Source organism: Coenobita brevimanus, chromosome 111, assembly GCF_032717465.1.
Source record: "Coenobita brevimanus isolate Jiangsu-jjx chromosome 111, ASM3271746v2, whole genome shotgun sequence".
Classification (NCBI taxonomy): Eukaryota; Metazoa; Arthropoda; class Malacostraca; order Decapoda; family Coenobitidae; genus Coenobita; species Coenobita brevimanus.
Window position 1 is genome coordinate 32,036,765 of NC_137064.1, and position 12,392 is coordinate 32,049,156.

Genomic DNA, 12,392 nt, shown 5'->3' on the forward strand with positions numbered 1-12,392 from the left:
TCTTCTCATCTCTCCTTACGTATTTCCTCTCCTCCCTCGCTCATCCCCTGTCGTTTACCTATTCCTATTTCCTTTTGTAACTCCCTCCTCCCTCTATTATTCCCCCTCTCATCCTTATTTTTCCTTCCCATCCATTTCCTCAATAATCCTAAATCCCTCATCTCTTACTCATTTCCCTCCCTATTCCTTTCTTCTCTCCCCTCTCTTTATTCCCTCCTTTTCCTAGCTTTGTACACACATTTATCTCCCTCTTCCCCCACACATCACACATCCTTACCCCTCCTTTTTTTTTTTTTTTTTTTTTTTACTGTCCTCTCTTCCCTTCTTCCTTCTCATTCCATTGATATACACTCCCCCTTCTCCATTCCTCTCTCCTATCCCTCTTTTGTCCCCCTGTCGTCTCTTTTTCCTTCAATTGCATTCATTTCTCCCTTTATAACACTCCTATCTTCCTTCTCCCCTCTTCTATTCATCACCTCGTCTTGCCCATCCTGCATTCCCTGTCCCTCAAATTTCACATCACCTCCCCACCCCCTAACTCACTTTCTTGAGGTATAAATGTACGATGTACAGTCAGAAACTTGAGTTACATACAAAATCGACTTAAGTCACGTCTCAGGAACGGAACTCTGACGTAACCCAGGACGTTATTGTAATCTCTCTGTAATGTTGTCTGCCCCTCCCATAGCCATCACTCCTGTGACATAGTTTTTTAATCCGTTATTGTCATCTGACATTTTTTCAGCTTTGGAGGGAATTTTAGAATTGGAGTGGTTAGATACAGTATAACAGGGCTTTCACTAAGGTCAAGATTTTGAAATCCCTCAGACCCATTAATTTGGAAGTCTCAGCCTAAAATTTTGAAAGTCACATGTTTTGCATTGTATGGACATCATCTTTACCTTTCACATTGAAGCAGTTTATCGTAAATTCATTGCACATAGCTCAGAACTTCACAATTTATTTAAAATGAAAATAATTGATATAAGTTATTTCCATTGGTTCTTTAATTGTAAAACTTATTTGCAGTTTGCTAATGTGCAATTGTAAATTACAGCTGCTAATCAATGAGATACTAAGCGAATAATTAAAATATATATAATTTTGGCAGTAATTAGTGTAGGCAAACTAAGAAACAAGCACTCACCTGGAGATTCTAAAATTCCAAAATACTGTACAGTGAACTGTATTAAGTTTTTGCACACACACTTTTATCTCTGCTGAAAAGCCGACAGAAGATACACATGCAAAAAGCATCTGTCCGTAAACTGGTTCAAACTGCCCGGGGTATTCAAGAGATGTAGACAGAGCAAAAATAAAAAATTTGCTGTGATTAAGGTACACCCTATAAAAAAAGAATCGGGACCCCACGAGCTGATGCGTCTCGCAATGACCACTGATACGCACCAGAACTCAGTTGGGGCTTCAAATTCCTTCGTGCGGTGTGGCATATTTTATAGTGCAGTAAGGGTCCCGATTCTTTTTTTATAGGGTGTACATGCAGGTTCAGTATTATGTTATGAATTGGTCATTTTATACACAGCTTGGTACGCCCTTTAGGCATATGCTCAGGCATTTGGAAGTCACTGGGACTTCGTTGATTGTGAAATCATATGTACAGCTGGATATTTTGGACGTTATACATAGCTCTATGTCCGCTAATGGAAGCCCAGGTATAGCCTGTGTTAGCCTCTCCACTACTAGATGTTTCCCAAATTGAATAAAATCATGTGGTAGTAGTAAGAATAAAACATAAAAATCCCTCATCAATATGAAGGAGTTACCAGAAGTCTAGCACAACTTGTGCTCTGCTTTGCTCTCTCTCTCTCTCTCTCTCTCTCTCTCCCCAGCCCTAAGGTGGGAAAGAAGGTCTGGATTTTTTTTTGTTTTATTTTCATCCATCCATCATCCAATCCTATGTTGCTCCATGAGGGGAGTAGGAGTCCGGGGCTAGGCAAGTAGGACCTGACAATTGAGATGATTGTGACCAGCCTCACTCATCCCTGAGTGGCATTACATGAGCAGTAAACCCCAACCACCTCTTGGATATAAACCTGTACCTGCTCAGTCCGATTGGAGTGCCTTAATTACTCAATAAACCACCAAGTGTCACCAGGTCCCATAATCTAGTTGTGGTTTTGTTTGGCCCTGACATATCACATACCCAATACTCTGTCATTAGCATAATTTTCAAGGCTGCTTCCTATCCACACAGAAAATATAAGATGAAACCTTGAGAAGGAACTTAACCCGCCCCGTCCCGTCGACGTATGGGTACGTTGTAACGATTTGCATTTGCCAGTCCCGCCGATGTACCAGTACGTCGTGCAATTGCAAGGTCCCTAATTTGCACAATTTTCAATTTTCGCGCGTGATTTTTCGTACGTATACACGGCACACCTTCCTCTATTCCTCTACAAGATGCCAAGCAGGGACAATGCCTTACACCGCATAACCTCCCCCCCTCACGCCATTGTCTCGGCAATTCACCTGTTACCAGTGACCTGGCCAGTAAAGATATTCAGGCCCAGAGTGATTCCCCAATCGATGACAATGTGGAGGACAATGTTTGCATAGCATTAGAAGAAGAAACAGTCAGAAATAATGATCAAGTAATGTGGCAAAAACAGGTCAGGTATGGTGATTAGTTAGTGAGTGAAACAATGCTTATAATGCCTTTATTACTGCTTGAAAACTAATATACTCTTATACTACATATAAATTCATACCAAGTAAATAAATAAATACCGTTTATGAGTGGATAAAATAGTTTCCCTCCCATAGGACTCGTTTTCTTTGGTGCCAGCATGTTAGAAAACCCAGTCAGGTAAGGAGGAACTCCTACCTGGATTGAGTATTTTAAACCTCAGGTGAGCGATTTCTCTATGAATTTTCGATGTTTTTCACCAAAAGCGGAGGTTTTAGCCAAAAAAAATTTTTTCGAAAATACCTCGGGATTGAGGGATGTCGGAGGTGCGGAAAACCTCGTAACGCGACGGGTTAAGGTTAGAGAACTTGACAAGGATACTCTGGGACAGTTTATAGCATTGGGAGAATCTGTCAGATGCATAAAACTGATCCATGCAAGCATGAAACACTCAAAATGTAGCTGTGTGTCACCAAACTGGGGAAGTAGGTTGGTTCCCACTACATTATTTCATTTTGTACTGTCAGAGTTCTTAATTGCTTTCAGTTAAGTTGGCATATTACACAGTACTGGTAAACAAGGTAGTGATCAGCAGTTTTTAAGAATGCATAGTTATTCAGCATTGATTGTTTTATGCAGTGGATGAGGTGGAGCGTGTGCGTGTGGTGCAGCTGGTAACAACTCTTATATCAATGCTGGTCATTCAACTGGAGAAGTCCCCCAATGCCCAGGTTCTGCCATTTGAGACTCTGTCACCTTGGATGCTGCTTCATCGCATGCTGGCACATGAGGAGCAGCTCCAAAAGCAAGCAGACAAAGATTCGCAACAAGAAACAGAAAGAAAGGACTCACCAACATCAACACGGGAAGGTGCTTATAGTTAATGCCTGCCAACAGTTAATTAAAGTTGTCCTTGAGCATAAGAGCTATGTATAGTTTCCCCAGAAAGCATAATATACCGGTAATGTACAATAAAACTTAAATTCAATGTTTGCAGATAGCACCTAATCTTGGGTGTTGGTGGTAAATATTAGTACCGCAGCTTGTTTGAAATGCAATAATATGATTAAATATTCTTTGTCCAGGTGAACTTGAAAAAAGCGCAGAGAATCAAAAGGCATCTCCAAGCCAAGAGAATTCAGCTGCCGTCGATAAAAATGAGGCACATGGAGTAAATGATAAAACTGTAGAAGGGAAAGGAGTTGGTCAGGAGGAAGAGGGTTCTGCTGAGAGTAAAGACCCAGTAGTGCTGTACCCATCAACACTTTTCCTTATTACAGCTCATGATGAACTTGGCAAGTAAGTTTAATGTTACTTCATGGGAAGATTATTATTAGAATACTTATTACCATGCAGGGAATTATGTTTGTCTCTGGAACACAGGTGTACCAAAAGGCCATTTTCTGTCTAAAGAATGTCATCAAGAAATAAAATTGGAACAGATTGGTTTTCATTATTGTTGTTGTCATTGTCATATCATTAACTTCTTCAGTCATGGATAGTAGTATCATAATTATCATCATCATCATCATCATCATCATCATCATCTGCTTAATTATATATAAGTATAAAAATAACAGTAGTAGAAATAATATATAAGTATAAAAATAACATTAGTAGAATAATACAGCACAAGCTCTCAGATCTCGGATATGGGTCCAATGGCCTTATGCAGAATGAAAAATTTCAAAATACATATTATATGTGGGAGAAATTAATGTCATAAATATTGTACCTTTAACAGTTAATAAAATGATGTACCATGTATCAGTAATTTATCATCTGTTCTTATGTGTCAGAAAGAAAAGAAAAAAAATCAAATATACATTGATTTTTTTAAAACAGGTGATAGCACATCCTCATGTCCAGTGTATTCCACAATACTGCAGCTCACACACTCATGACTTGTACTGTAATCCCTTTGTTAAGAACAACAGTTTAAAAGTACAGATTGTCTGGAAAGGTAATATTTTTATGTAGAACAGGTAATAGTTGTTCGTCTAGTAACAGACTGATATCCAGTGATTGAGCGAGAAGAATATATGGGTAAAAAATCAGAGAAATGAAATCCATCATTTTCCTGGGTTGAGCTGTGACAGAGAACATTTTTTGCACCATAATTGAGCCTGAAATTGCTATATCTGTATCATGAATGCAGAGCTGTAATGAGATTAACTCTAGAATAATTATGGTGGTAATCTAAAAAAAAGTTATATGGAAAGAATATCGTGCTGTAGTATTGTCTTGTACTGTCATGTAGCTGCTGGAAATAATCTGCAAAGGGATTTTTTCCCCCCGAAGTTAAGGTAGATGAACTGTAGTAAGCTTTAGTTCAAAGTAGAGATAATCAGAAGATGTTATTTGCAGTGAACTCTTACAGAATGGTGTTGAAATCATATTTGATTTGCAGACATTCATGGTGTGCCTTTGATGAGGGTGTACTGTTGCTTTACTGTTTGGATGTGCTTGTGGAGGAGGGGCAGCGCGGCCTCAACATGCAGCACAGACAACTCCTCCACCACACACTTGAACAGGTCTCATTCTGTCTCTATTCTCACCCATCAAAGAAATCCAAGGTATATTTTGATGGTTGTCATGATTATCGTACTTATATGTTTATATTTAAAGTTATATTGTATCAGAGGACTGCCTTCTTTGTGCTGCTAGACAGTCTTGAAAACTGAATTATGTACTGTATCACTTATAACTTTTTGTTTTTGTAGATATGTATCTCTGATAGGTCACGCGTATCATACTGCATCATGTGATGGTGATCTGGCTCTTATATGTCTTATGTTCACCAGCACAAGCACCTGCGAGATCATGGAGTGACCCAAATTGCCCTGTGTTGGGATCGAGCTCTTCAACTGTATCGCTTTTACTGTCCACCACAGCTTCCAGATTTTCAGTCCTCTCAGATACCTTCCATCACAGATGATGTAGCCGCTCTGTTCAAGAGGTTAGTGTTTTCGTTTTTATCGTTTTCGTTTTCGTTTTTAAAGGCTCCAACATGCTTGCATGTGTCGGCCTTGGTCACCTAATGGCGGCTCTCCATGCTGCACGATCCATTGCAGCCTCCCTGTTCAGTCCCTTAACCCTAAGGTCACACTTAATGACCTCGTCCCATGTCTTTCTTGGTCTACCCCTCATAACCCCACCCCCAATATTAACACTTCTCACCTTCCTCACCCAACTATCATCCCCCATCCTCTCCACATGTCCAAACCACCTCAATCTACCTCTCCTCATCACAACACCAATACACTCCAGTCCCATCCTACCTCTCAACTCTTCCATTGTAAACCCAGCCCCTCCAGGCCTTGGACGCAGGGACGCACTGCACATCCACCTAATCATTGTCATTTCTGTACGTCTGAGCCGGCGAATGTCTTCCTCCTTCACTGCCCAGGTCTCACTGCCATACAGCATTACACTCCTAACACACGCTGCATACAAAGACCCCTTAGCACGTAGGGAGAGCCCCTCAATGTCAGGAGGCAAGAGCTCCCTGAACTTCTTCCAACCACTTCTCACCCTAGCCACAGAGCTAGCTCCAGCCCCACCTCCAGCACACAACATGTCTCCTAAATAACAAAACTCTTCCACACACTCAAGAGATTCACCAGCAAGTTCAATTCTTTCACGTCTGACGATCTCCACCTGCTCACCCCGGCACGCCGTACACATAAAATCAGCATTATCTCGCAGTCTACCTCTGATACCACTACATCTCTTATGCACCCATTTATCACACACACACGCACAAGATGGAATTACTTCCCACGCCCTTGTGGCAAACTGCACATGGCCACTCTCCCTCGTCTTTGACAGTACCGCCATCAACCCTAGATATCATCACTTTTGTTTTATCTGCATTTACCCTTAAACCCTTTTGCCCCATACCATCTCTCCACTTCCTAAACCTTTGCTCCGCCTCCCTTTCATTCTCTGCAATCAACACCAAATCATCAGCATACAACAACTCCCACGGGAGTCCGTTTCTAAAGTCACGTGAAAGGGCTTCAAGTACCATGATAAACAACATGGGACTCAAGACTGACCCCTGATGCACACCAACATTCACGGAAAACTCATCACTCAAATCTCCATTCACTCTCACCTGGGTGTGAGCACCCACATACATGGCCATAACCACCCTAACCAGCCACTCCTCCAAGCCAAGCTTTCTCATTGCCCACTTCACCACCTCTCTAGGGACTCTGTCAAAGGCCTTTTCCAAATCAACAAAAACAAAATAAAGATCCCTTCTCCTACCAATATATTTTTCCTGAAGCTGTCGAACAATGAATATGGCATCAGTGGTCCCCCTACCTGGCATAAACCCAAACTGCATCTCATCAATATTCACTCTTTCTCTAATCATACCTTCTAAAACTCTCTCCATTACCTTCATTATCTGATCTAAAAGCTTTATACCTCTATAATTCCCTCTTTCCAGGGCATCACCCTTCCCTTTATACACATTTACAATTACACTCTTCAGCCAATCATCTGGGACAACACACTCATAAATAATCCTATTTATCAGGTCAGTGACTAAACTCACCCCTATATCGCCTGGGAGGCCTTCAACATTTCGGCAGTCAACCCAGACACACCTGCTGCCTTCCCCACCCTCATCCTGCCTATTGCCTCACTCACAGTAGCAGTATCAATCAAAGGCCAAGGGCCAGACACTGGATCTGCTGGCTCCAAACCTTCCCTGTCCCAGTCAAACTCCTCATTCAACAACTGGTTATAATGCTCTCTCCATGCATCTTTAATATCCTCACTGTTCACCACTACCCTTCCTTCATCATTCTTCACACACTGCTCACCTATGATATCCCGATTATCCCTCTTCACCTGACCTGCCACCCTAAATATATTTTTCCTTTCCCCATGATTGAGGTTATCAAGTAATTGTCTCTGTGACTCAGACTTTGCCCTGTATACCTCTCTCCTAGCCCTACGCTTGGCAGCCAAATATTCCTCTTTGCTACCACCCTTCTTCCATTCCCGGAAAAGCCTTCTTTTCTCCTTAATTGCAGCTTCTACACCCTCATCCCACCACCAAGTTACTTTATGTCTTGGTGGTCCTCTTGTCCAGCCGCATGTTACATTAGTAACTCTCAAGAAATTGTTCTTGAGGGCTCTGTACTGTTCATTAACGCCTCTGTCTACAGCTCCCTGTTCAGCCACCACTCTCCTCAACTCGCTATAGAAGGCATCCCTTACTACTTGGTTTTTCAGCTTCCATATTTTCCTCCTAGGTACATAAGTCCTCTTTTTCATCATTTGTTCTTTAAGCACCATATCACAAATCAATAGTTTGTGCTGCTGCACCCAGTCCTCACTTCCTATAACTTTAACATCCCTCACTAACCTCCTATCGGCCCTCCTAACCAGAAAATAATCTATCTGACTGCTATTTCCCCCAGACTCATACGTAATTAACCTACTGTCTCTTTTCCTAAAATATGTGTTGCACACAATCATGTCCGTTGCCTCCCCAAACTCGAGTATCCTTTCCCCTTCTGCATTCCTTAGACCATATGCACATCCCCCATGCACTCCTTCATAACCTTGGGCTGCTTCACCTACATGACCATTTAAGTCCCCTCCCAAAATCACTATCTCATCATCCCGCATACCACCCACTACACGTATTAAATCATCCCAAAATCTATCTTTCTCTGATTCATCCAATCCTGCCTGTGGAGCATATGCCGATATAATCACAGCTATCTTTCTTCCCAACAGAATTTTCACAACCAATATCCTATAAACTTACTCTCAAAACATTCATAACATATTCCACCCATTTCTCCGCAACCATCACACCAACACCTCCATATCCGTCTGTCCTCCCCTGCCAAAACAACTTATAGCAACAGTCCCTCCCAACAATCTTCCTGGCTGATCCACCCCTGTACCGAACTTCCTGCAAACACGCCACGTCTACCCACCTCCTACTGAATGCCTCAACGACTTCCCCTGCTCTTCCCCTCAAACTTCCCACATTCCATGAACCCACCCTCATCCCCATGGGTGATTTACTGTCCTCAGGCTTGCTTTGAAACCTTTTTTGTTTTGTCATCTTCAGTATTAATAAATGGGGACAGACACAGCACAGGTCCCACTCACCGCACAATCCCATGTCCAGGCAATGGATCTGGGACCCCTAGCCCACCAGCTTACCAGTGGCTGTGGTAGTGGCCTCGGGGCACCCTGCCAGGACAGCTGCAGGGACACCCTCCAAGCGCGTCTTGGCACTGCAACTATCCCGCCACTATACACCCACTGATAGGGCAGCCTCCTGGGACGCTACTCCCAGGTTCGGGCCCCTCTCTATTGGGCGGAAGCGGCAGCCTGGGAACCGCAATGCCCTATACCCTCTAGCACAGGCCCGAGCCCCATCTCGCCCTGGACCCATGATCTATGCCGGCGGAACCCCCGCCACGCCTCCCCCCAGAAGTCCGCCACTAGGTAGCGGGGGCAAAGTTTTCTGGCCGCATGCCCTTGCTGGCGCCAACCCCTGTAATGTAGTGGGATACGTTGTGTGAAATGTAAAGTGCATGTGGTGTAGTGCATAGATAGTTAGAGAAAATGTTTGGGAGAGTATGCTGGTCTACTCTCCATGTTACTGTCACACTGAAAAGGTCAGCAAAGGGGGATGGTTAGATAGCTAGTGAAACAGGAGCTCCAGCTCTCCCTATCACCAGCATTCCCATTCCCCTCGGGAGTACTACCCTGTTCGGCCCGTGCTACGGTGCTTAGAAAGGTATTGATGACAAGAAAAGACTGTCTTTGTAGACCTGTAGGGAAACTGTGGCAGCCAGTTTTTAAGTTTCTTTTTGATTCTCATTGAATATGTGAAATTGTTTTTATTAAAATGCCTCCTTATGGCTATAATCGAATATTGCTAAATAATCAGCCAATGCTTCAGCTGAAGCAACAGCTGATATGTCAGATCAAGTCAGATTTTCAAGCTGAGGAACTTTGTATTTCATAAGGAAGTTGCAGAAATGCCTTCTTATTCGAAATTGAAAATCGCTTAATAGTTAGCTGTTGCATCAGCTGACACAGCAGCTGACATGTTAAATCAGCTCAAAGTTTCAAGCTTAGCAACTTTTTATATTATAAGAAAATCACCGAGGGCTCTCCAAGAGCAGTTATTCAAACTTTCCTTGGGGGGGGGGGGAAGGTGTACCACTTGGCAGCTTTGCTGCAGGCAAAACCACCAGTACTTAGGTTCAAGAAACTTGTCTCTCTCATGGATTCCTTTAATACTATAGTTAGAATGAGAGTTGGTCAGCAAAGTGCATTAAACCCACCAAACCACCTGGCCTTATATCTTGGTTATATGATCTTCACTCAGTATATTGAATGGTATCCTGGGGTATAGAAAACTGTTTGGCTTGTTGGTTATATTATGTCAGCTGAAGGTAGCACTACTTCAAGTACAGGAATGTTAAAGTTTCATTTGTAAATTTCTTAATATTTATTTCCATACAGTGGACCCTCAATTTGCATTGCTCATGTATCTGGGAGTTTGACCATGCATATTGAAATGTGCAGATCACGCCATGAAACCCATGTTATATGACTAGACCCAGTTGGTAGGTGAAATCCCAGAATTTTCCCCCAAGTTCCCCCTTTGGCCCACTTGAAACATTTTTATACTCTCATGATCATACCTAACATTCATATTAGTACACATACAACCTTTAAGAATGTTATTAGGCATGAAAATGGGTTAATTAGAATGTACAAAGTAGTAAGTGGTGATCACTTACCACAGTAGGGGACAGAGTGATGTTTGGGTCTTGGGGAACAGGGTATCTTCAGATGACAACTTACCTACCAAGAGGTAGGTGAAAAACTACTGTATTTTGATGGCATAAAGTAACAAATAACTTACTTGAAAAAGAAAAAGTACGTATTGAATGGTGACAAGGAGGTGAGAGAGACTAGGAGCAGATGGTAAGCCATGTGTGTGTGTGTATTTACCTATTTGTAGTATACAGGAATTGAGCAATGCTCGTGTTGTCCTGTCTCCATGTCCGCATTTATCAAGTCTACCTTTACACACATGAATGTTTTTCTCATGCACCACCTCTTTGTCTAAGTCGTTCCAAATATTTAAGTATTTACCTAATATACCTAATTGTGATATACACGGAATGTACTATGCTCGTGGGTTTCCATCGCTGTTTCTCAGTAAGTCAAATTTAGCTTTAAACTCGTTTAAGTTTTTAGACTGGACGATCTCTTTGTCCAGGCTATTCCATAAGTCTGTACTTCTGTAAGGAAAGCTATATTTCTTGATATCCTTCAAGCGGCTTGACTTTTTCAATTTCATTCCGTGTCCTCTTGTTGCTCTCTTATCCCATACAAACAGATCTTCTTTGTCAATTTTATCTACTCCCACCATGGTCCTGAACACTGCAGTCATGTCTCCCCTCTTTCTCCTTTCCTCTAAGGAAGGCAAATCCAGTTTTTCCAGCCTCTCTCTGTATGACAGGTCTGTCAGACTGGAGACCATCTTGGTTGCTGTTCTTTGTATTCTCTCAATCTTGTTTATATCTTTCTTTTTGTGTGGGGACCACACTACCGCTGCATATTCTAACCTGGGGCGGATCATGGCCACTATCAATTTTTTCATCATCTCCTCATCCATATAATGAAATGTTACTCTTATGTTAGTCAAGAGTTTATAAGTCTCTCCAACTATCTTTTTAATGTGCTTTTCTGGTGACAAACTATCTTGGACCAGCACTCCCAAATCTTTCTCTTCTCTCCTTTTTGTGATTAATTCATTACCCAACAAATAATTCAGTGATGGCCTCCTGGTACTTTTACCCATTTCCAGTATTTTACATTTCTTTACATTAAATTTCATTTCCCACGTCTGGCTCCAATCGTGTATCCCATCCAAATCCTCCTGCAGTATTTTACAATCCTCCTCAACCTCTGCTTTCCTCAAGATCTTTACGTCATCAGCAAACAGACTTGCATAACTGTTCACTCCATCTACCATATCATTTACGTAAATCAGGAACATTACTGGCGCCAACACCGAGCCTTGAGGGACTCCACTTGTTACTTCCCTCCATCCAGACATCCTATCCTTTATTACTGTCCTCATTTGTCTGTCTCTCAAAAAGTTTCTCATCCATTCCAGAAGTTTCCCCTTCAGTCTTCCTATATATTCTAGTTTCCACATTAGTCTCTTATGAAGTACCTTGTCAAAGGCCTTCTCTAAGTCTAAGTACACACAATCCACCCAACCATCTCTCTCCTGTACCACGTCAATCGCTCTTGAGTAAAAGCTCAACAAGTTATAAACACATGACCTTCCACTTCTGAATCCAAACTGTGTGTGTATGTGTGTGTGTGTGCACGTGTATGAGTGTGTGTGCATGGCCAGCTGATTCAGTGTAAACAGACCATTTCACATCCCATAATTCAGTTGTGTTGAATTATAGTCATTTGTCTTTGCAAAATCTTACAAAAAGACATTGTTTTGTTTATTCTAGGCAGGGTGAGTGTGCACCTTCGTGGTTGGACCATGGAATGGGGGAGGGGGGGAATGTCTACAAATGAAGGCCAATTTGGGGGATTTTCCCATGCAGACTGTCCCCCCCCCCCCAGCCCATGTATCTTTCCATGCACAAGGGTTTAATGCAAATCGTTCCCATAAAATTGAGGGTCTACTGTAATTCCTATTTTTTCCAAAATG

At 42.2% G+C, this 12,392-nt stretch overlaps 1 protein-coding gene across 1 annotated transcript in view; it reads left to right on the top strand.

Annotated features, from left to right (window-relative positions):
• LOC145417857 (uncharacterized) overlaps positions 1-12,392 on the top strand; it is a 146,498-nt gene that overhangs the window by 52,282 nt on the left and 81,824 nt on the right. Inside the window, exons 15-18 of the mRNA XM_080286476.1 lie at positions 3,287-3,519; positions 3,765-3,946; positions 5,058-5,223; positions 5,452-5,606. Of these exons, the coding sequence (XP_080142602.1) occupies positions 3,287-3,519; positions 3,765-3,946; positions 5,058-5,223; positions 5,452-5,606 (736 nt within the window). The remainder of the gene's footprint in view (positions 1-3,286; positions 3,520-3,764; positions 3,947-5,057; positions 5,224-5,451; positions 5,607-12,392) is intronic.